At 40.7% G+C, this 25,622-nt stretch overlaps 1 protein-coding gene across 3 annotated transcripts; it reads right to left on the bottom strand.

Moving 5' to 3' along the window:
- Positions 1-462: 462 nt before the first annotated feature.
- Positions 463-24,683, bottom strand: LOC101172941 (transmembrane protein 229b). Of its 3 annotated transcripts, none has more exons than XM_023951362.1 (4): positions 24,309-24,683; positions 14,176-14,317; positions 14,047-14,110; positions 463-4,302 (listed from the first exon to the last, which is right to left on the bottom strand). In XM_023951362.1, the coding sequence occupies exon 4, from the start codon at positions 4,276-4,278 to the stop codon at positions 3,706-3,708; it is 573 nt and encodes a 190-aa protein (XP_023807130.1). In that variant the 5' UTR covers positions 4,279-4,302; positions 14,047-14,110; positions 14,176-14,317; positions 24,309-24,683; the 3' UTR covers positions 463-3,705. The 3 variants fall into 3 exon arrangements, with proteins under 3 accessions (XP_023807130.1, XP_023807128.1, XP_023807129.1); XM_023951360.1 differs by having other exon boundaries at positions 14,047-14,129; XM_023951361.1 differs by having other exon boundaries at positions 14,047-14,317.
- Positions 24,684-25,622: the final 939 nt, after the last annotated feature.

Genomic DNA, 25,622 nt, shown 5'->3' on the forward strand with positions numbered 1-25,622 from the left:
AACCCTTTACTGTTCAATATAGACATAAATATTGGTCTGGTTTTCAAATTAAAACATTATTTTAACAATATTTATTTCATCCTAGTAGATTTACAAAAATAATGTTTTGATAAGAAAAAATATGGACAGCCTCGGACCTGCATCCAGTGGAGCAATTTTTAAACCAATTCCTGTCCAAAAGCTTTCATAGTGTTGCATCACTGCAACAGCTTGATCTTTACAGAGAACAGATACTTTAAAACCACCAAAAACACTCATCACGTCTTCTCCTTGGCATCTGAAAGTCGTAGTTCTAGCCTGAGGAAATAGAATTTGCACTCGTTTGTAGGTTAAGATCAGGTGTTATATTAGGTGTCATTTTTATTTTGTTCTTTTTTAATTATTTCACTAATTGTCCGTGCAGACTTTAACAAAACTTTAATTTTTTTCTTGATGTAATTGAAATTATTTTTTCTGAATTACTATATTTTTTGACAAATAGACACATAAAAACTGAGCATATTTACACATTAAACAAAAAAACAGACAGTAAGAGAGGATGTTTATATTATGTGAGTGCTTATGTCTACAGTTTATCATGTAAAGGAAATAAAAAAATCTCTCAAACACACATTTTACTATCAAATAAAAAAACAAAATGAACCAGAAAGACGCACAAACTGAACCTACGATGTACAAATTACAGCCGTTCATACCGAAAACGCAAACAGTTTCAGTTTAAAAAGTAAAGACACTTGTAATACAGGGGGAATAGAAATCATCAGGACAACACGAAGGATTTGAGAAGTTTTTTAGACATGCACATTTAACGGTTATAAAATGTTTTTCCAGCTCAACATTTTCTGCATGCATATATTCATTCAGCGTTGTTTCTGCTCCTCAGTCACACAAATGCTGCAGAGATTACATTTGTTATGATGTATTTATTTGAAGAGTTTAAATAGATCTGCTGCATATCAATTTTATTACATTAATCAGGAGAAATGGGTAATTATTACCTCTTTATTATTGCTCCTAAGCAAAATAAATGCATAGAAATATGTAAAGTATACTTTAGCTTCTACATATGTTTATCTTTCTTTTTAACATTTTTATGCTGATGTTTTTAAAGTCTCCACCAGGTGGCAGCCCTTCACAGATAAACTTTGCTGCAGACACAACAGTAAAGGTCACGGTTTTCCACTTCCTGATTTCTGCGTCAACAATTTTGCTTATGTGAAAGAATGTGAAAGAGTAAACATAGCCTCTTTCGCTTTTAAGGCTTTGTGCATCAAAATGAAACATCGGAAGCAGAAGATGGGAAAATGAGGCGTGTTTCCATCTCTCTGAAGGTCCTGTCACAACATCAACTTAATATTTTTAATCCTGAAGATCCCTTTTCAGGATTTTCTTGTTGAATAATCTAGTTTTGTGTGAACCACAGACTCACATTTATCTGTATTCTTTCATTTACAGCCTCCGAGCTGTTTGTGCATCTGCTAAACGAGCACAAATCATTGCCTTTCCACCTCCGTGTCAATCAGTGGAGGTAAACTCTCCTCTGACATGCATACGTTCATTTTGGTCTCACAATGAAAACACATCTGTACTCAAATAGTTTTTTCTATTTTAACATCTCACTAAAACATGATAACTTCTACCTGAGGCCTGTAGTATCTGAGAATACATTTCTGACTACTTTTAAATAATGAACTCTGAATTCATTCCAGAAGCTTTTTATCTCTTTCTACATTGATTTAGTCACAGCCTTTTTACTTTTTTTTTTTACTTTTATTGTGTTAAATACTTGTTGTAATCTTAATTTTTAAGCACCAATTTTTACTCTACTAATGTAAAACTTTATAAAAATAGGTGGTATTACTGTTTCACTTTGTTTCAAATCCGTCCATTCATCCATCAGTCAGTGTTGTGTCTGTATTTTATGCTAAAGCACCTCATCCGCTGATCCCAAACTCTTATCAGCTTCTTTGTTCATATATAAACGGGATTATGCAGCATTCCTGAAATACATTTCCACTTTTGCAGGTGTTCTGTTTGACTAAACAGTTACAGATGATTTACTCTGTGGAAATCATTTCCTTCAATAACACCAGAGTTAGTTTCAAAAAATATAACTTTTGCTTCTCTGTTTTTGCTGAAAACTTCCAGCAGTCTGAAGCTGCAGAGGTCAGTGTTGATTATGAAATTCTAATGAAATTGGGCAACAGAGATGGAAATCCACGAGTAGAGAATGAATAAGGTAAAGGTCCTTGGCAAATTTAAGATACATCAAGCAAGTGGAGTTGCAAAAAAAGACCTAAAACTCATGGTTTCCGTCCTCCCAAATGAAACAAAACACACCTCTAGAGTCATTCATGCCATGAGGCTGGAGAAGCTGCCATGCAGGCCTGTGAGCTGCTCGCTGACAGCAGACCGACTCTTCAACATGCTCTCAGAGAAAAAAGACGTTCAGAGATCTGTCCTGATAACTGGCAGACAACGTCCTGAGCTGCTACGCAGGCCAACATGATGCTCAATTACCTCTGTTTGTGTTTTAAATCGCACTGGAAGACAGTTTCTTTGCATGCATTATTTCCAGGCATAAACGTCAGAAAATGATTTGAGACGATTTTTTTCACAGAAAAGTCAGACTTTTTTTTTTTTTGGTGAGAGTTGGATTTTCTTTTGTTGTTCATCCGTTTCATCTGCAGAACTCCAAGCTGGAGCCAATCGGTGGAGGGATTTGGGAGCCTCAAGTATCTCTGATGCTTGCAGACAGTGTTGTCCTTTGGGTCATGACCTCCTTGGCTTGGGTTAAGAATCGGCTCCTTCAAATCTGAGGCCTCTGTTTTCTTAGTCAGAAAAAGGAGGAAGAGCGCCTCCTCTAAGTGGGGAATGACTCCTCCAGGTGAAAAAGTTTCTTTATTCTGGTATTAAGTGAGGAAACAACTATCTAGGAGGAACTCTGTGGTTTGGACATCCAGGGAGAATGTCAAAAAGGAAGCAGCTGCAGACGCAGGAAACAGTAGAGAGATGATTCACTTTGCTCGGAGCGCCTTCATATCCTCCCAGATCAGGGGGCGGGGTCTGAGCATCCTCACTAAGACGAGAAGAAAGTAATGGATGGATCCTAAAACTCAAGCTCATATTTTCTTTCAATTATTTCCAAAGTAAAAACTGAAGTGCACCTTTAGAATTTGCATAAACAAAAGCAGACGCGAGCCTTGCTTGGCTTTGGCTTGGTTTGTCCCTTTTGGGCTGCACTTAGATTTAAAGTGCACAACGTACTGAGACAAAACTACAATGCTAAAGCACACCAGCTATAAATAATATATTCTAAATCAGCCAATTAATATTTGTAAATGCTGCTCAGTTGAACTTTACAAATTTCTAACTTTTGAATAAAAGTCTAAATTGTTTTTGTTGTGCCCAAAAGACCCAAACTTGATTCAAGTCCGACTAAATACTTGCAGCTCTTTAAGATGTAGTGCAGCTCCGATCCAGACACAGGAACAAGAGAATGAAATGCAGCAAAAATATAAAACTGCATCCCAGTTAAGCATCAGAAACACAGAAATGAGTTGAAGTTGTTTTGACAAGAAGCGGTTTGTCGTGACTCCATATTCTCAGAACCGATTCAGGAGCATCACTCAGGAGGGTCGATAAGGTGCAACAGTCTGACTTAGCTGCTTGATTATTTTTTTTCCTGGAGCTACTTTCTTAATCTCAGTCCTCCTTAAGGTAGCCATTTGTATCACTTTCTCTTTGCATTGCTCCTTCCAGAGTTCCTCCTCCAACTCCCTTATCATCCGACCGGCGGTTTGACCAGCCGTCCTCAAACCCCTCGTGGAAGCGCAGCCGCAGGGTTTTGCGGATCACCAGGCGCTCGACGATGAAGGAGGCGCAGAACCACGGCACAGCGTACTCGGCTGTGATCAATCCCATGAAGTTGTAGCGAAACTGGGAGTAGTCCCAGGGACAGGCGTTGAACTGCTGCAGAAGCAGCCCAGTCCCGAACTCCCACAGGTAGGTCCACAGCGTGTAGATGAGGCAGCGCAGCAGAACGGGGCAGCAGTCGCGCAGCTTCAGGTACATCTGCTCCACAATGAGGATGCAGGTGCCGTAGATGAAGAGCGCCCACACGCTGGTCACGCCGGGGAACTTCCAGTTGCAGTTGACCACAAACTCCCATGCTGCTGTGAACATCACTTCACAGAAGTAGCCATGAATGGCGTAAAGGTACCAACGTGAGAGAGGAGTCAGAGGAACAGGCACCTCCTGGGTTTCCAAGGCCACCATCCTTTCTGTCGGGTTTTTTGAGATCTGGAAGGAAAGAACGACAAAAGATGTTTTTTTAAAACTAATCCCACCTCAACTATTCTGTAATGATAAAGCTCCATATTAGTGCCAAGTAAAAGTCAAATCAACCATTCGACTCACAGTAATGAGCATAAGATAAAAACTAACAAATCCCGTCTGTGACCTCAAGTTTACTGAGTCAAGTTAGAGCTTGTCACATTTGTCTATTAGGTCCAAAGCCCCATTTCTGCTTCCAAATTACAATTATTTCTAATTCAAACGGTTAAATTTACAGAAGGATTGGTGAAAAATCTCATTTTCAAAGAGACACGAGCACAGATGGCAAAGCGAAAGAGAAAATGATATGAAGTCTGATTTACAGTCTCACTTAGCAGACAAAAACACATACCGACTCTTGACATTTACCCCGACTCACAATATTCAGCCTTCCCTCAATGAACAGTTCACCATACACACAGTTCAAAAACAAAATCCCAACATTTCACACAGAAAACAAAATAGAAACAATAGTAGGCATGTCTCAGATGAAGTGAGATAGCTTCCCTAAATGATGGTTATCTCTTAAGAGGAAGTCGAGACAGAGGAAGATTGTTCAGAATATTTGGTACTTTAACACAGAAGGCATTTTTCCCAGACCGTCTTTTATATTTGGGCACGCAAAAGAATGCCACACTTAAAGTGGAGCAAGTCAAAGCCTTAGTGCACCCGTACCGGCGGCGTTGATCCATATAAGGGTTCTGAGTTTCCCTGGACCTAGACAGTCAAAGGGAGGATCTGGATCTTAAGGGTAGCACAGGTGGGTCTCAGTCGAGACTCGTGCGACCTTAAAAATGAAACGCACAATTGTTGCGCGTGTGGTAAGTGTGTGGTAATGTATTTGTAAGGATAATGTAAGTTTTACGCTCTTATGGCATGCACTTAAAAGACCTGTCACTCACAGTATGCTTGTAGAAAAAAGTGAGCATGAGCATTTTTGCTCTACAGGCTCACCAAGTGGTCCACCACCTTCGTGCAGGTCACCTACAACCCTGCAAAGGTTTGCGTGTCCCCCCGTAAGAACGTCCATAACGGTAGGGCTGAACTGGCGCGAAGTATTCCGTAATTAAAAAAGGAGGTCAAAGCAGACACATTTGAATGTGGACAGTAACCAATGATGTTTTCATCCATTACATAAGCAGAATAAAATTTATCAGAAACGGGAAGCGCTTTGTTTGCACAAATGGTCTTTGGGAAAGAAACACAAGCAGCCATCGCACTCAACCGAGTCACCAAGAAACTGCAGAAAAGAATGAAAGACTTCATCCAAAAAGGAATCGGATCTGTAACCGGATCAGATCTGACTTCCATCGCTCCGGATAACCTAACATACTAGAGGCTGTTGACACGGAAACCTGACTTCTAAGCCACAGAGTTCATAAATACCCAGACATGTAGGTAGAAAGACACATAGCGGGAGGTTTGTTTAAGAAAGCAGAAACACACAGTCTAAGTCATTTTGTGCAAATGATATATAATTTTTTAATACTTTTAACATATCTATTCCAATACATCCAAAATGTTTGTATTTAGATTGATGTCCAAATCTCATTTTAGTTCTATAACCTGCTGATAGAGTCAATATCCTGAGGATTATGCATTTAAATGCAAATTATTATCTAGAAGAGAATGATGACTGTGGAGCAAAGCTAAAATCCTGTTTTTGCTGCGTCTTCTCTCTGCTGGACGGCGAGAAAGGGGTTCTTATGTAAGCTATAGCTCTGTCATGTGACCGCCTCCATCATGTGCTCTTTTTCCAGCTCCCGCAGCTTGAAACACGCTCTTTGCTGTATCAGGTAACAGGAGGCCCACACAGATCCTCCAGCCACGGCGCATCTCCTAAAAGTAGCCCTGCAGAGAAAAATGTTTCTTCAGGACCACTGCTGGTTTATCCTTCACTGCACCACATCTCCAGAAGAAACTGTATCTACAAACAAGCGGCTCAGAGCAGTCAGCAGCACAAAAGCTGGGCTGAAGAACAAAAGCTGGTTTTCTTCAAAGGCTTACTGAGGCCTGCAGGGCTGCCAGCATTTCTGCCCACCTAGGAACAAGGGTTTCATGTGAGGAACTGGACCAAGGTGACAGACCGAGTGACCTCTCTCTGGAACGATAAGTCCATCGATTCACTTTCTTCCTGGAAAAGTCTCTGCTCTTGCAGAAAGCTGGGACAAACCGAAGGACAGGAACAGACTGTTGGCCTTGAACTTCGTGGATAAATTAATTTGGATGTTTTTTGCTTTCATTTTGCAGATAAGAGACAATGGTGCCACTGTGCTGAAAGCAGAGCTGAGGTCCTAAAACATGAAACGCAGTGAAGACGGCGTCGTACCTGAAGTCGTCGCTTTCGGAAAAAAAGATAATTGAAAGACAAAAACCAAAAGTACACCGATGCGAGGAAACACTGTGTTATCCTAAATCACTAAGATCAGAAGGTGGCTTGAAATGTTCCACAGAGAAAACAACAGAAATAGTTACAATCCTGCAGCTTTGGGACATTAAGTCGATATAATGAGCTCATTATCCTCAAATAGAGAAAACCTGGAACAGCAGGAAACCTTTTTTATTTTTATCAGTAATGGAGCAAATGTTATCTGTGCCTAAAAGTAAAAAGATTTACTGAAAATTTGCAAATAAAAAACAGACGTTACTTTGAATTGGTCTTTAACAAAAGCATCCGAACCTTCTAAATCTGTATTTGTCAATGAGACATCTGCACCTGGTCCCCTCTCTAATTTTGAGATTTAGGGATTTGAACCAGGAACTTCTGAAAAAGCCTTCTGAAATATGAAAAATTCTGCCTTTTCTTCTTGTCATCAGTTTTTCGGTGTTAAACTTCAGTTCTGTTGACCTTAAACCTCTTGTGAAACATGGAGGAGGCTCAGTTCTGTTTTGGGGCTGCCTTGCTGCATCTGGCACAGGGTGTCTTGAAGTTGTGCAAGGTCAAATGAAATCTCCAGATTATCAAGGCATTCTGGGTAGAAATGTGCTGCCTAGTGTCAGAAAGCTTGGTCTCAGTCGCAGGTCATGGGTCTTCCAACAGGACAACGATCCAAAACACACAGCCAAAAAACCCCAAGAATGGCTCAGAGAAAAGCGTTGGACTGTTCTGAAGTCCATTCATCCATTTATCCATTTAAGCCATTTATCATGTCGAACATCTTTACATCTTCAAATAAATACATTTCAATTAAAGTGGTTGCCCCTGCGACAGACTGGCGAACAGTCCAGGGTGTCCCCTGCCTTCGCCCACAAGTGGCCAGGATAGGCTCTGGCAGCCCCGTGACCCCGAAAAGGATAAAACGGTTGAAAATGAATAAAAAATGAATAAAGTGGTTGCACAATGAAAATTAAACAATTGTGTTGTACAATGTGCAAATTGTTTAAAGTAAAATAGGTAAAATGTTTTGCCCTGAGTTGTTCATTTCAGTCTAAAATGAGGCTCTGATGTTAAATTCAACTTTATTTATATAGCGCTTTTCATGCTTCAGAGCATCTCAAAGTGCTTACCAAAGGAAAAAATAAAATAAAATATAAAACAAATAAGATAAAAAAATATATATTTTAGTTAAAATAATAAACAAAGTAAAAAGAATGTAATAATAATAAAAATAAAAATAAATGCAAATAATAATAAAATAAATGAATTAATAAAAACACACAAAAACCCAACACATACACATCCCTCCTTTAAAATAAAAACAAATAAAATTAGCTGTTAAAATTTTATAAAATCAAATAAAAACATGTGGACAAGTAAAAACTATGTAAAAGCTTTACTAAAAAGATGTGTCTTAAGTTTTTTCTTAAAAACCTCCACAGTGGCTGAAGCCCTCACGTCCTCAGGCAGGCTGTTCCACAGGCGAGGTCCACAGTGTTGAAAAGAGGCCTCGCCGTGGGTTTTAGTTCTGACCTTTGGGACCACTAGCAGACCTGCACCTGTGGACCTGAGGGCTCTGGGAGGGTCATAGACTAAAAGTAAATCTGATAAAAATGAGGGTCCAGTTCCATGTAAACTTTTATAAACTAATAAAAGAACCTTAAAATCGATCCTAAAGCTGACTGGGAGCCAGTGCAAAGACTTCAAAATTGGAGTAATGTGCTCCTTCTTTCTGGTTCTGGTTAAAAGACGTGCAGCTGAGTTTTGAACAAGCTGCAGCCGGTTTACAGTATTTCTCTTAGCACCAGAAAGAAGAGCATTACAATAGTCTATCCTAGATGTTATAAAAGCATGGATTAATATTTCAGCACTGGCTTAGTCAGGGGGGGGCAGCTTTCCCTTTCAGGCATAATTGACCTGTCTTTGCAATCGATCCGTTTATTTAGTGCTGCTTTGTAAGGCTGCCCCTACCCCCCCAGCTCCATTTACCCTAACTCTTTTAGCTCTGATAGTCAACGCATGTGTTTGTTTGCTGACTCGCTTCCCTGAGAAGAACTTTGTGATCTTTCAGGAAGGAATCCTTTATATTGCTCGTACTTAGAGTTCAAATGTTGTTCTAAAACTTTTGGAGTCCCATAAAGTAATGATTTTTTTTCTGCAAATTAGCTGGCCACAGAAATAAAAAATAGCCTAAAAGAGTTTTCTAATGTCTACTGTAGAAATTGCAGAGATGTGCTTCATGGCTGCTGAACTTTTGTATGTTTTTGTAACTGGATTTTATTAATTTAGATATCAACCCTTCATTCTCAAACCATTTTTATTTGGCTATGCAAAAACTATTTTCACATCATTAATGATTTAAACTGGGCATTTCATGAACCATTTGGGATTTTTTTTCATTAAAAATGATGGTAAAACAGTTTTGCCAGCAAAACTCAAGAAAAATTAAAATTGCTATTAAAAAATCAACTTATAGATTTGAGAAATAATTTCATTTTTAAATGAGGACTAATTCCAATATCGTCTTTTAAGTAAGTAAGTAAGTTTGAGTCTTTTATTGTGAAAAATAGGGTGTTTGAAATATGAATTGGTCCGGGGGGGAAATTGGAAAATCATTTTTTTTCAGTCCAAACATTGGATTATTACATTTCATATTACAAATCAGGTTTTTGAAGTTTAAACTATTATGTGGATTAATAAAGTTTTCAAATTAAAAGCTCTCATGCAAAAGTTGTTCTCTCATGATTCGTCCTTGACGTTAGAAATATTATTTATTGAATAAAATTCCATGTGACTCTTTGGCCACAATATTCATCAGAAATACAGCTGTTATGACATCAGTTTGTCTGAAAAAAATGTACATTTAATGGATAAATTTCTCAACTTATTTAGCTTGTAAACAGACTCAATGAGAAAGAACAGAGCAGAAAACTGAAGAGTCTACTGAAATAAATCTAAATACCTCAGTTTTTCTTAAATATTCTTGTTTTCTTCTGTTGATAACATTAAATAAAACAATTCTGCTTCAAAATGTACAATTTTTTCTTTTCATGGATTTCTTTATGACATAAAACAGTCAAAGTAAATGTTTTTATCACTCAATAAGCTCCTGTGTGACTCTCAGGTCACCTTGATCCTCAGCTTTTAGCGGCATCCATCTCTGCAGGTTAGGAAATGCGAAGCTGCAGCTCCCAGATTGTTTTAGAGAGTCTATTCCTGAGGATGAGGGTGGTTTGTTTGATATAAACTGCTGCAGTGGATCTGCCGGGCCCTAAAAACATCTTCCCTGAAGTTCTGAGCTTTGCAGCACATGCAGCTCCGTCAAATCTGACCGTCTGATCGCCATCAGGCTGAGCCGGCCGCTGCTGCAGAAGATTACAGATCAATACGTTGGTTGATGAGAGAGCTAGCAGGGGTGATGGGCTGGTGGGGGGTATCTAGTAACAACAGCAGATCTGCAACTACTGCAGCTGACCATAGCTAAGAAATGTTTGAAGGCGGGGCTTAACCCAGTCACCTCCACCTCAGGATCTCAGCAAATAATGCTTCAAAAATGGATTAAAACTTTGATGTCTCTTGTCTTCTGACTCATGCTCCACTGTCTTGGTGTTTGTCTCTCTCCTGCTCTCTCATTGTTGGTTTCTTGTTGCGCTTTTGTGTTGCAACAGACCCTCCAACGACCAACGCTTTTATCATCGTCTGTATTCAGTTCTGTCAGCGCTGCAATAACTGACTTATCTTCTCTGCTCTATAACAGATGTTCTGGATATTCTGTGTTTATCTGCTTCCACTTCTCTTATTTTGTTCATTGCTAACCTGTCTGGTTGTCTTACTACAAGAGTTCTTGTATTTTGGTTTTTGTTTGTCCCTTTCATGTCCTCTCAGACGTTGACAGCTCACGATGGATGGTTGTCCTTTCTCAGTCTGGTTCTGTCTGAGCTTTCTTCCTGTTCTTCTCTGTTTAGAGGAAGTCTTCCTATCAACCGTTGCCTCATGCCAACTCAGTAAACCAAAAACGCTTTGATGGAATCTGATGGTTTTCTATAGACTATTATCCATCAATCCATCCATCCATTTTCCCCCTTTTTTCTGGGACCAGGTTGCAGGAGCAACAGTCCAACTCATGGGGACTCCAAGGCCTTGACCAGATGTGAGAGCCGCCTTAATTGACTCCTGTGGATATGGAGGAGCAGCAGCTCTACTCTGAGCTTCTCATCCAGTGGCGCCACCAGGGGGTGGCCAGGGGTGGCCACGGCCACCCCTCTCCGACACCTGGCCACCCCAGTGGCCACCCCACGGCCACCCCAGCAGCCACTATAAGCTGTGGTAGCATCAGTTGTGCGTTTCATCCCAAATGCACAGCCAGCAAGCGGGCAAGTCGCTCTGATCACCTAAACCGGCCCTCACCCCCTCCCCTTCCTGCTGCCTTTGAGTGCGCAGACATCTACAGAGGAGCCGCTGGACGCAGAATGAATAAGACGCGTGGTTCACTTCCGCGTTCGAACCCTCAGATCCTCCGGGCCGGTCAGACAAAAGAACCAGTCTCAGTCACTAAAGATGAACTTTCTTTATTACTTTTTCCTTAAGTCCAAAACGGCGACTGACCGCGCGTGTATGCGCTCCACACCCTCACACGCGCTATCCCCCCTCTCTTCCTGCATCGCGCGAACACCGGTTTCAGCACGCACACACACGCGTGCGCGCGAGAACGCACGCACGCACACACAATCACACATCCCAAAATGCTACGTTTCTTTTCCTGTTAATTTTCCGTGGGTCTTTAACAATCTGTTTACTGTACTTTAGATCTGTATAGATAAGATAAGATAAGATAAGATAAGATAAGATAAGATAAGATAAGATAAGATAAGATAAGATAAGATAAGATAAGATAAGATAAGATAAGATAAGATAAGATAAGATAAGATAAGATAAGATAAGATAAGATAAGATAAGATAAGATAAGATAAGATAAGATAAGATAAGATAAGATAAGATAAATAGATAAATAGATAAATAGATAGATAGATAGATAGATAGATAGATAGATAGATAGATAGATAGATAGATAGATGACTTTATTAATCCCACAATGGAGAAATTTCATTTATCTGTGGCAGCAACACGACATTCAGAAATAATCTATATAATATAACATCAATAAAGGACATCACAAATGACATTTATATTAAATAATTAAAAATATCACTCAAATTATTACGAAAAATTAGTATCAAAAATTAGATTCTTATTAAATAAAGAAATAAATATTAAATGTTAAATAAATACAGCTGCAAAGGTGTAAAAAACATGCGGTCTGCAAAACATGTAAACCCAGTGTGCAAATACTTGGTGCAAATACGCCACATCAGCAGCGGCGGTGGATGTGTCATTACTTTTTATTAATAAGTAAAAAAAGGATGTCCCTGTCACAAGCCACTCAGTTTCATGGCACTATTTAAGCACTGGTTGTTGTGTTACCGCAACATTTTGATGTGTTTTTGTTTCCACAGAGTTACCTATAGTCATTAGTTGATGCTTGTGTCTGTCCATTTTCAGAGAATGAAGAGAAATTCAACATATATTCTTATTTTAAGAATAAAAGTGCAGCAGAAGGAGTGAAAGAGATGGTAGGGGAGCAACAGAGGAGTAGTGAGGAGGAGGAAGATGAGACAGAGCAGCATGAATGACAGAAGAGAATGAGGAAGACAAAGATGAGACGGCATCAGAGGAGGAACAGTCAGCATCATCGGTCAGAGAAACAAGGCAGAACTCAGCATAAGCAGGGGCTCCACCTGTTCCTGGACCAACTGGTGAAGTTAGAATTATGTTACCCTAATAATAAAAATGTTTCATGATTATTAGTCTGAATAGAAATGTCAACAGATATAATTAATAATTAGAAGGATATTTTATTATTATTTCAGAACAACAGATTTCATTTTTTGTTTATTGTAGATATCTCTCAGTCAAGAGCCGAACAGCCCAAGCAGACACACCTAAGCATTAAATATAAACAAAAGAAAATAAATATATATCAGTAGTAGTATCTACTAATGGTATCTACTAGTATCTATTAGTTATTATACTAGTAGTATCTACTATAAGTTCATGTTCTACAAAATATCAGTAGGCATTTATCTTTCTGTTGGTTTTCTAAAGGTTGTTTTACTACGTTTGGTAGAATGAATTTTAAAAATATAGCTCATGGTTTTTGTGTGCCACCCCAAGATTTAATGTGGCCCCCCACTGGCCACCCCCATGAAAAATTTCTGGAGGCGCCACTGTTCTCATCCCATCTCTAAGGGAGCATTTAGCCACCCTTGGCCATTATAATTAAGATGATCTGATTTTTTGGAATTAGCTGATTAAATTGGTTTATAGTAATTATATTCATAAAGCTCTGTCTGATATTTTTTTGCTTTTTGTGACACTCTTTGAAACACAACAGCAAGAACTGAAAGGAATACATGATTTCTTTTGTTTTTTTAACCTACAGAAATAAAACTAGAATTGAAATTCAATTGTCAATTGACAAATAAATAAATCTACAGTTTGGTCATTAAATTTCTAAATAGCTTATATGCAATTTATTCTTGCAACTCAAAAATTGAAAAAAAAAGATAATTCAAGATAAAAAGATTAAAGAACATTATTTAAATTGTGGAATCAAGAGATCTTGTAGATAGATAGATGAAGCTTTAACTGATTCATGACTTTTTTACCACAGCTCACAAATCAATATTTAATATAGAAACAATAGATAATAAATAGCACTAAAATAAAACAAATACCAGCAATAATAATAACAATGGAATACAATATAAAGAAAAGGAAAAAAAGCACCTATGGCAAAAGGATTACATTGATCAGATGACACACTTAAGCATCATGGTAAAAAAAAAGGCCTGCATTTAAAAGAAATATTACCAAATTAAAATAATATTTTGCTATTATTTTAGGATAAAATCAAAGTTTGAATTGTCATTTTATAATAATCGGTGGCCATTTTTAAAAATCAAACCTAAAGTAAAGAAAAAAAAATCACATATTGGCTTTGATTTGGTTTTAGTGCAGTCCATGACAAATCCAACCCTTTTTGATCCTTCTGCACTTCCGTACTTGTTTACATTGTCTCGTTTAGGAGCCTTTTCGCTTACATTTTATGAACTTCCTATTGGATCATCTGTTCCTGATCCCCCCCCCCCCCCTTCCCCCATGTGTATCGGGTCGTTGACCCTGATTTTAAGAGTCGTCGAAAAAATAATAATAATAATAATAATAAATAAACAAATAAATAAATTTCCGCACACCTGTCGGATTCCGTCACTCACCTGCACCCGTTGCTGTAGATACCGCCCCCGAATCCGTCACGCTCCCACCGGGAAACGCTTCATCCTGCAACGCAGCGTGAGGACTATCAGGGACCATGAAGCTCTCCGTTTTTTAATGCCGTCACTCACCTGTTTACGTTTCCCGCAGTGACCCGCTTCCTGTTTAGATCTGGCAGCCACGCCCCCTCGTGGATGCCGTCACGGAGGAGACAGACAACAGCTGACCGCAGAGAACGAGCCGCAGTTTGCTGGATCCTCTGGACATCTCCAGCTTTTAGAAATCAATGGGGAAAAAAAGGAATAAAAATGGTCAGTTTTCCATCATCATCTGGTTTGATCCTCTCGGATGTGGGTTCAAGTCTTGAAGTTGGACCAGTGGCGGTTCTACCCTGAATTACTCCCCGGGCGAGCCCCCCCCCCCCCCCCCCCCCCCCCCCCCCCCATAGAGTCACTTTGTCCATTTATTGTAACTGAAAATACAGTTAGGAAATATTTAATAAACACAAACAATCTGAAATAAATATTATAAACTACAAATCACACTAATAATACACTAGAATAAATGTAACTGCAGCACTAAGAAGAGAAAACACTAACTAAAACCTAACCTTTGTGGCCTTCCTGATGCAAGCTTGTCAATAACGTCATCATATGAAATCTGCTCCCCCCCTGAATGATTGATACTAACAACAGCAGGTTAGTGAGTTGCTCCTGAGACATTGGTGATCTCAGGTATGACTTGATCAACTGGAGTTTTGAAAACCTAACAGCAGCAGCAGCAGCAGCAGCAGCAGCAGCAGCAGCAGCAGCAGCAGCAGCAGCAGCAGCAGCAGCAGCAGCAGCAGCAGCAGCAGCAGCAGCAGCAGCAGCAGCATGCTACCATCACAGCTTATTTAACATTATGAACTAATATACAACAATAAAACACAACGAAAACTTTGTGTTACAGCAGAGCAGACAGACACACGAATCATAACTAATGTTACAAGTTAAGGCAGAGCAAACATTTAAGAATAAATATCTTAAAAATGACGTTATTTGCAATATTTGGGCCTACTTCAGTTTTGGTCATGATAGACCAAACAAGAGATTTTTCCTCTGCAACGTTGTTGTTGTTGGAGGGCAGGTAGCATTCGAATTTAGAAAACGTGCATCTAGCTATGCGATAATAACCTTTTCTTTGTCTCTTTTCTCCTCTTCTTCTCTTTTCTTTCTAAATTGGGCACCAGCTTTGACCTTTTTTCTTCATATTTCAGATGTTTTTGCATTTAGCATAAATGTCCTGACATAGGTATCAAGTCTGTCGACTAAACCAACTGTCATCTAAGTGAAGAATTTTTTTTTGTTTTCCCATTTTTTATTTGAAATAACCAAAAAAGCATGATTTTTTTATACTTTTTTTATACCTGCAGCCCCCCCCCCCCCCCCCCTCCCGTTCGTCAAACATTTCCAGCAGGAGCGCGTGCAGCTGCACCCAGGGGCGCCAATTCGCTACATGGCGGCGCAATTTTTATTTTTATTTTTTCATCAAGCACTGAGCCGCGGCCCGCGACCGTTGCCCCCCTGGAAGAAGATCCAGCCAGGTTTGCGCATGCGTTTTGTGCTCCGTGCTCACCTCAGCCTGCACCCTTCACCCCGCGCCCCCTCCCTTCTCCTTCTTCACCCCGCGCCCCCTCCCTTCTCCTTCTCACACACATTTGCATCTACTTCTCAAAGACAGCAGGGAGCGCAGCTGCGGGGCGGGGGCGCCGCCAGGTTTCAGGCTGTTACAAACTCTGTGATATAAGTAAACCAATAGTGATGCATAAAGTATTTTACAAGAGCTGAGCCGCTGGCGCCGCCCCTCCGTCATTTTTCCGCCCCGGGCGATCGCCCGTATGGCCCGTGCCTAAAACCGCTACTGAGTTGGACTAAAGTTTCCTCTAATTTAACTTCAATCACAGATGGGATTGAAACTCTCTGAACTTCTGCTGGATTCACTGCAGTTTAAAAATTAAAACGTTTATTTGAGCAGCTATGAGGGGATTATTTTGGGGTACTTTTCTTTATTTTGCAGGGAATTTTTCTTTGTGCATAGGCCTACCTGGATACAAATAGGCACCATTTAACACAATGACACAATAAAAAAAAGCAGCACATCAGAAAAACCACTTGGTAAAAAGAAGCTTCTAAAGAATCTACAAAAATTAAAAGATCAAATAAACGAAAACATGTAATTGATGTCCATTTTTTTGAAAAGTTTGTTTTTTCAAACTAATTGTGTTTTTCTTGCAAAAGATTTTTTTTCGTAGTAGATTTTTTTAGCGCTACAAAAGATTATGCAGAAAATGAGTCTCTGCTGGAGTTTATCGATAATAGGATCTTTCTGCTCTGAGCTTTGAGATGTGTTGTGATGTTGATGCACATGAGGCTGCAGAAGCTGGCAGGGACCGTCAATAAAGTACATAAAAACATCATAGATAAACAATAGCAGTTTCTCACTAAATCACAAAAAATAATCCCCCAAACATCACAAGTTTGCATTTTAGTTTTAGCAATAATAGGTAGGGTACTTGTGATATTTTTGGGATATTATTTACCCCAAAAATAAATTCACGATATCGTGATATCATCGAGTAATGCAATTTTTAGATGTGTATCAATTCAGGAATAAGACTGTTGTCGTGCTTAAAAAAAAAAAAAACTTGAAAAAAAAGAAGCAAAAATTAACTCAAAAATCTTTTTTAAATTATCAAAATCTAGCCACAGGGGTCGCAAGCCAGTTGCCTCTGTGCCGGTCCCAAGCCCGGATAAATAGAGAGGGTTGCGTCAGGAAGGGCATCCGGCGTAAAAATTGCCAAAATAACCATGCGAATCATCCACAACACTTTAGACATACCGGATCGGTCGAGGCCCGGGTTAACAACGACCGCCACCGATGCTGTTAACCTACAGGGTGTCGGTGGAAATTTGACTACTGTTGGTCGAAGAAAGAGGGGAGGCAGAAGGGCCCGTGGCCAGAGAGAGAAGGGAAAAGGCAGGAACATAGGTTTGAGAATAGGGACTCTTAACGTTGGCACAATGACAGGGAAAGGCAGAGAGCTGGCAGACATGATGGAGAGAAGGAAGGTAGATGTACTGTGTGTGCAGGAGACAAGGTGGAAGGGCAGCAAGGCACGTAGTATTGGAGGAGGATACAAACTGTTCTATCATGGTGTTGATAGGAAGAGAAACGGGGTAGGAGTGATTCTGAAGGGGGAGTTTGTAAACAGTGTTGTAGAGGTGAAAAGAGTCTCAGACAGGATGATGAGCCTAAAGTTAGAAATCGAAGGGGTGATGGTGAATGTAGTCAGTGGGTATGCGCCACAGGTTGGCTGTGAGTTAGAAGTGAAGGAGAGATTCTGGAGTGAGTTGGATGAGGTCATAGAGAGTTTCCCCAGAGGAGAGAGAGTTGTTATTGGAGCAGACTTTAATGGGCATGTTGGTGAGGGCAATAGAGGTGATGAGGAGGTGATGGGCAGGTTTGGTGTGAAGGAAAGGAATCTGGAGGGACAGATGGTGGTGGACTTTGCGAAGAGGATGGAAATGGCTGTAGTCAACACTTACTTCCAGAAGAGAGAGGAACATAGAGTGACATACAGAAGTGGAGGTAGGAGTACCCAGGTGGACTACATCCTATGTAGACGAGGTCATTTGAGAGAGGTTATTGACTGCAAAGTGGTGGTAGGAGAGAGTGTAGCCAGACAGCACGGCATGGTGGTGTGTAAGATGACTCTGGAGGTCAGGAAGAAGAAGAGAGGGAAAACAGAAAAGAAGACCAAGTGGTGGAAGCTACAGAATGAAGAAACTTGTGAGGAATTTAGGCAGAAGTTGAGGCAGGTCCTGGGTGGTCAGGATGAGCTTCCAGATGACTGGGAAACTACAGCAGAAATTATCAGGGAAACAGGTAGGAAGGTGCTAGGTGTGTCATCTGGAAAGAGGAAAGACGGTAAAGAGACTTGGTGGTGGAATGAGGAAGTACAGGAATGCGTCCAGAGGAAGAGGTTGGCTAAAAAGAAGTGGGATGTAGAAAGGACTGAGGAAGGTAGACAGGAGTACAAGGAAGCGCAGCGTAGAGTGAAGAGAGAGGTGGCAAAGGCCAAACAGAAAGCTTACGATGAGCTATATGACAGGTTAGACACAAAGGAAGGAGAGAAGGACTTGTACAGGCTAGCCAGACAGAGAGACAGAGATGGGAAGGACGTGCAACAGATAAGGGTGATTAAGGACAGAGATGGAAAGGTGCTAACAACCCAGGAGAGTGTACAGAAAAGATGGAAGGAGTATTTTGAGGAGCTGATGAACGTGGAAAATGACAGGGAAAGAAGGGAGGAAGATGTGGTTGTTGTGGAGCAGGAAGTAGCAGAGATTGGAAAGGATGAGGTTAGGAAGGCTCTGAAAAGGATGAAGAGCGGAAAGGCCGTTGGTCCTGATGACGTACCTGTGGAGGTATGGAAGTGCTTAGGAGAGACAGCAGTGGAATTTCTAACGAGGTTGTTCAATAGGATTTTGGAGAGTGAGAAGATGCCTGAGGAATGGAGGAGAAGCGTTCTGGTTCCGATCTTTAAGAACAAGGGTGACACGCAGAACTGCAGCAACTATAGAGGAATAAAGTTGATGAGCCACACAATGAAGCTGTGGGAAAGAGTAGTGGAAGCCAGGCTTAGGAAGAAGGTGGAGATTTGTGAGCAGCAGTATGGTTTCATGCCCCGTAAGAGCACCACTGATGCCATTTTTGCTTTGAGAATGTTGATGGAAAAGTACAGAGAAGGTCAGAAGGAGCTGCATTGTGTGTTCGTAGATTTAGAGAAGGCGTATGACAGGGTGCCGAGGGAGGAGCTGTGGTACTGTATGAGGTCGTCTGGAGTGGCAGAGAAGTATGTCAGAGTAGTTCAGGACATGTATGAGAGAAGTATGACGGTGGTGAGATGTGCTGTAGGTCAGACAGAGGAGTTCAAGGTGGAGGTGGGACTACACCAAGGATCAGCTTTGAGTCCTTTTTTGTTTGCTATGCTGATGGACAGGCTGACAGACGAGGTAAGACAGGAATCTCCCTGGACAATGATGTTTGCGGATGACATTGTAATTTGCAGTGAGAGTAGAGAGCAGGTGGAGGAACAGCTAGAGAGGTGGAGGTTTGCTCTGGAAAGAAGAGGCATGAAGGTCAGTCGTAGTAAGACAGAATACATGTGTCTGAACGAGAGGGATCAAGGTAGAAGTATTAGGTTACAGGGGGCTGAGGTGAAGAAGGTGCAGGAGTTTAAGTACTTGGGGTCAACAGTTCAGTGTGATGGAGAGTGTGGAAAAGAGGTGAAGAGGCGAGTGCAGGCAGGTTGGAGCGGGTGGAGGAAAGTGTCAGGAGTGTTGTGTGACAGAAGAGTGTCAGCAAGACTCAAAGGAAAGGTGTACAAGACAGTGGTGAGACCAGCTCTGCTCTATGGGTTAGAGACGGTAGCAGTGAGACAGAGACAAGAGGCTGAGATGGAGGTAGCGGAGATGAAGATGTTGAGGTTCTCCTTAGGAGTGACCAGGTTAGACAGGATAAGGAACGAGTACATCAGAGGGACGGCTCATGTTGCCTGTGTTAGCGACAAAGTCAGAGAAGCCAGACTGAGATGGTTTGGACATGTTCAGAGGAGGGATAGTGGATATATTGGTAGAAGGATGTTGGAGATGGAGCTGCCTGGCCGGAGGGCAAGAGGACGGCCAAAGAGGAGATATATGGATGTCTTAACAGAGGACATGAAGTTGGCTAATGTTAGGGTAGAAGATGTCCATGATAGAGTGAGGTGGAAAAGGATGATTCGCTGTGGCGACCCCTGATGGGAAAAGCCGAAAGAGAAAGAAGAAAATACAGAAACAAAAAAATCTCAAAAAACAGACTCCATGCCACAAAGTTGGCCACATGTGTGGATAAAGTAAGTGAGACGAACAAAACAGGTTGGCGATGTTGTGATGAGCACACAAACAAAAGGGATCATGTCTATGACGCATTGGGGCTTTTCAACTTTTAACTGCCGGTCATCTTATAAGTTTCATAAGCAAATGAGTTTAGTACGCATTCTGTTTGTAGTTCTTTGTAATTCCTAAAACTATAAGAACGAGGAAATACTAGCAAAAATTAAAGTGAAAAACCCAAAAATTTAGTACAAAAAACACCAGCTCTTTTTTTTTTTTTATTAAATACAAAACGCTTCCATAAAGTGGACCAACACAGATCTACAGAAATTAAAAGTCACAAAGAAAACATTTCATTAAACAGAGATATTTCAACAGAAACACTAACAAAAGGCTGAACACTTCGATGCGCATCTTGATACATGCTCACATCAATACATGACAAATTCAACAAAGGTTTTATTTGGTATTTAATTAAAATGCCTTAACATAAAAACTCTTTTTCTGCCACTTCTTATTTAAAAAATAACACTTTCAATTAAAAAGTGTTAAAGTGCAATTAAAAAAAAACACTTTCAAGTCTTTTAGACTTTGTAGTTAATAAAAGCGAGTCATATTAATTTAGTCAGGTAATGTTTCCAGTCCTGTGGAGAAAAAGCGGTTATCAGATGTTTAGTGCATGCACCAAACTTCCCTCACTGTGGTTCACCTTCAGCCAACTGTAATTGACTCGACTTGAAACAACCTTGTGATTGGACGTCATTTTATTTACATCACATCTCCATAAAAAGCTGAAGACTGTAGAGACACAACAGGAAGTGAAACTAGATTGACAGAAACTGTTTAGGAACTTCTCGATTGATTTTACAGCTTTTTTCCGTATTTGTGGTTTTGAACCGATACTGCTGATACTCCCATCACTCGATCAATTTCTCTTTACGTTTCCGTGTCTTTACATCACTGCTGACCAGTAAAGACTCTTGAAAAACGCTTCAGCATTATTTCATTGAGCTCAACTTCTCTGAATTATTTCAGAAGCCCAAACAAATCTGTCCATCCAGGAGAGTAAACTTGATTATGAAATAAACCAAAGCCGCTGTTTTGTTTTCCCGTTTTTTTACATTTAAAATGTGTTTTTTTATGTCAGAATTCCCTTTGATTTTAATCTTTTCAATAGTCTTCCTGCAGGAACCTTTGAATGTCACGGCTAAAGTGGGGGGCTGGGGGTTGTGTGGGGGTGAATGGAGCTGCTCTGCTTAAATGTCTCTTACATGAGTGATAATTATGAACGTCAGAGTGTCTGTATACCAAAGGATCAACAATTTGGTCGCATGTAAACAGACATGAAGAGAGTTTTAATCGTTAAAAATCAAGGGGGGGGGGGAGCTTCAAGTTATTGCCTTTTCCAGAGCTTATAACTGCAAAGGGCAGCACCTGGTTGTGGGGGTCATCACCCCTCCCCGCGGCCGCAGTTTGCACAATACTGAGGGCGTAAGAGTTTCTGTTTTTCTTGCAAGAAGATCTTTTATTTTTGTTTTGTTTTTTTCGCATCCCTGCTGACAAATCGCTTGCTTAATCAGATCGTCTTTCAGTCCAGCTGGGAGCTGAGATAGAGGTGGAAATCTTCTGCTAATTTTCTTCTGAAGCTGTTTTTTTCCCCACTCACCCCTTCGACAAATAAAGTGTACCCATAAAATTCTGCTTTTGATTTTGTCGCACCCATTTTAAATGAAAAAAGCTTTTTTTTCCCTCCATTGTAAATTTAGAGGGGCTTGTCCGGGATACATGACCAGTTCTTTTGTGCACAGGAATTCATTTTTAACCCTTTGATACCAGAGTTTTGGCTTGATATTTCTGGACTGCTGTAACTCCTCAAATGCTGTAACTCACAATTCCAGCTAATTCTGAAGCAGAGAAAATCAGCTTTGTGCTGATATGCAACACTTTAAAGCAGTGACGTGTGCACGTAAATCATCCTAAATCAGCTGATTCAGTCAAGGAGAAAAGTGGCGTTGCGCCATTATGCGTCCTGTCAAAGACGGTGGGCTATTTAGGTCTTACAGACGACTTTTGGGGTGTTGAAGGGTTAACGTGTGTGTACTGTTTTGGCTTTTTCTTATCACACTCATTTTCTATCTACTTAGGCTAAAAGCGTCTTTTATTCCAAAGCAGAACCGGGGGCTTGTCTTGGATAATGGAGCACCTCTTTGTGAGTGCAGGAATTTCTTATTAAACCAAAATGTTAGATTTATTTTCCTCTATGTAGATATAACATGAGCTATTTAGTCTAACATAATAATCTTTCAAAACTACAAATATATATATATCTATAAAAACACTGACACTCAGACGTGTTGGAAAAATATAAATGAACAATGTCATTGCTATAGAAAACCTTCCGAGAGCAGCTCTGTTTACAAAGACCGTCCCTCCCCACCTACCCCCCAGCACTCCACTTTCTCTTCTTTGGCTTTCACCTTGCAGACATGGAAAGATGCCTTCCATTAAGTTATATGAGCCTCTGTTGGCTGTGCTGCACCCAGCCGTTTGGTCCGGGCCCTATTGGCCAGCTGTCAGAGCTCTTGCTCAACGGTGATCCAGAATCTACTCATATCAGTGAGAGAAACTTTATGGAAGGAGGAGGGAAAAGCATCATGGAATGCAGCCAGAGGCTGGATATTTAGCCGAAAAAGATCCAAATGGAGGAGTTCATTGATGAAAGCCTCCATATGCTATTAAACAAGTTCTAAATCTGCCCTTCTGGGCAGGATAATCATTTTACAGGAGGAACACATCTCCACTATTGATTGTACAGCCTTCAAACACAAATATTCCAGTTTAGATTAAATTATAATTCATTTTATTCATCAATTTATCTCAGCATTTTTCCTTCACCTGAAAATATTCCAGAACAAACGGATGTCAAACCTGAGGGGCAGCAGACATCTGTGTTGTTTTTTAGATCATTTGCCATAAAATATCCTGAAAGCGGATATCGTTTCAAACCAGAGCTTGAATTTGTTATTTAGTTTTTTTGCATTTTTGACCAAAAGTTAAAACCAAAACTGTGAGAAAAACAGGATCTCAGACTTTCTTTTGAAGGCATTCTTTCCTCCTCCATTTACAGCTTGTCTTTGGGCGAACAACAAAAGTGCCAGTATGAGGAAACTGCAGTTTATAGAGCCAAATGAAAAGCAGCCTTTTGATCTGTCCTTTTAACGATCTTATATACTGCACTTTTCACATTTATATTGTATTTTATTTACATTTTCCATCTATCAATCAATCTATCTCTTGGTATTTCAACATTTAATTTGCAAACATCTGACATTTCCAGTTGTTTTGAAAAGGTCATCACTAGATGCTCCTTTATCTAAACACATCGGGCTTTTAGAATCCAAATTCTCCAGATCTGGTGATCTAAATGCTCAAATAAAAGTTGCTTTAACAGCTTTAACTTTGCACAAATGCATGTTGGGAAACTATGTTTCCACATTCTGGGGGACTTCTGGTCAGTCCCTGCAGATTTTTGGTATTTCTCTGCCAGCAAATTTGACAAAATGATCTGCAAAAGACTCTTAGTCTAAGAATAGATGTTTTATTATGTAAACCTTTAGGATGCTTTGCAAATACTGCTTTTAGCCTCACAGAAGGGGATTTTAGGTGCGCTGTGATAAAGGAAAAAGCCCACCGCTCAGCAGCTTTCCACGCTGAGGAGCAGGGTTATTCCTTTTCGGCAGCATTTCTGTGACGGGGTCATTTTGGGATTCCTCTGTGGAGGCTGCTATAAATAGGGTGGTGGTGGTGGTGTAGTGTGCTCCGGCACGCAGCAGGGATTATCTCATCCAAATGATAATCAACCAGCGGCTCTGCGAGGCGCAAATCGATGAGAAATGTTCGAAACCCCAAACGAGCAGCGGGTCTCTGCAGAAGCGCGGCGGAGCTGGGAGCAAGGCGGGAATGGGAGTGCGGGGCAGACACCGGAGCCCACGCACGCACCACACTCCGTCCCCGGAAGGCCAGGAGGCCAGTGCGCAGGCCCGGACGCAGCAGAGATGCCGCGGCTGTCCTTGACCAGTAAGGGGAAACACTTGATTGGATGTCATCATGCAAAATGCTGACTGCAGCGGCGCGGACGGATGGAGCGGGATTTAACAGGTGCAGCTGCGCGTAAAATACGCGAATAAAGGGCAAAAATGACAGAAAATCCAACTGTTTTCTGCGGTTTGAAATGCCAGAGCAAGAACTGGACAACTGCCAACTTGTAAATAAACTGTTTAAACATTTAAACATAGGCGGTCATAATCTAACGGGATTCCTTTCTGAGAGCTGGTTTTCTGTTTTACCTTCAAACTGAGCGGCGCGGTGTCTGCCGCAGCGCACGTCGGCCGATCCGGCGCATTCCGCGATCAGGTTGTGACGGAAGAGTCGGCGCCCCCTCCGCTCCTTGTGCAGGCTGTATTTGATCTCCTATGGAAATTCACACATTTTATGTGACCGCAGCAGAAGCAGCAGCGCCGGCACATGCTCAGACCGGCGCGCGCACTTCAGCGCCCAGCTTAACCGTTTGGGCGCCGCAGCTCAGCTGCGCGCAGATGGAGCAACAACCCGGTCCCGCAGGACAGGAGGCTGGCAGGAAGGAATCTAAATCAGGGATCCATCGAAGTGCAAAGGCTACACTTTCCTGCAGTTTTGATGAAAAAATTGCACAGATGGACAGCCTGTCTGGCACATGACTCACTGGGTTTTTAAGGCCTCTTTAAAACGTGATTTTTTTTATTTTTGCCTCAGGATGTTTAGGTTAAAATAACTCAGCAAAAATGTAGCCCCCCCTTTGACCTTGAAAAACTACCAAACTCAGATTATTGTTAACTATGGAGTTTTCAATGTGCATGAACACATCTTTACTAATGCAAATGCATTTGGCAAAATCAATGTTGGCTCAGGTGAACTCAGGTGCACAACAGTCAACTGGAATCAGAGAATCACACGTCTTCCACTCAGAACCGAGGTAGCTTTTTCTGACCTTTAAATATTTAAGTTCCTTTCTTATATTAAAGGTATTTTTCTTTTTTTGTTTAAAGAGTTCAAATAATAAATGGAAAATCTTTCTTTTAAATAATAGTTTAATTTACATCCAATATGAACCAATTTTCTGCTATAATGATCGGATTCTGCACATTAATACAGAATCAGAATACCAAACTATCATTTTGTTGTAACATTTAGCTGATGCAAATGTATAATCTGGCTTTTCCCTGGCTGAGCAGCCTTTCAGCCCACGTCTGTACAACACTCCTTTCTCTGTTGACACATTCTTAGCATCTTCACAACATCTTTTACCTTCATCCTTGGGTTGTTCTGGACATATCGGACCACAGGACGTTCATCTCTGGGACACAGAACCCATCTCCTTCCAGAGGGATACGATGGCTGGACATGCTGGTCTGAACAGATGATCGTGGCTCCTTCAGGCATCTGGAAATTGCACTCAAGGATGAACCAGACTTGTGCAAATCCACAATTGTCTTCCTAATATTTTGAGGTTTTAAAAACAAGCGTGTTTCAAATGTGCCCTAATATGTATCCACAGGCATGTTTCTAATCAACTCACATGCTGTCAATAAATGTATAAGAAGCTTCCAAAATCATCATCTTAG

Source organism: Oryzias latipes, chromosome 22, assembly GCF_002234675.1.
Source record: "Oryzias latipes chromosome 22, ASM223467v1".
Lineage (NCBI taxonomy): Eukaryota > Metazoa > Chordata > Actinopteri > Beloniformes > Adrianichthyidae > Oryzias > Oryzias latipes.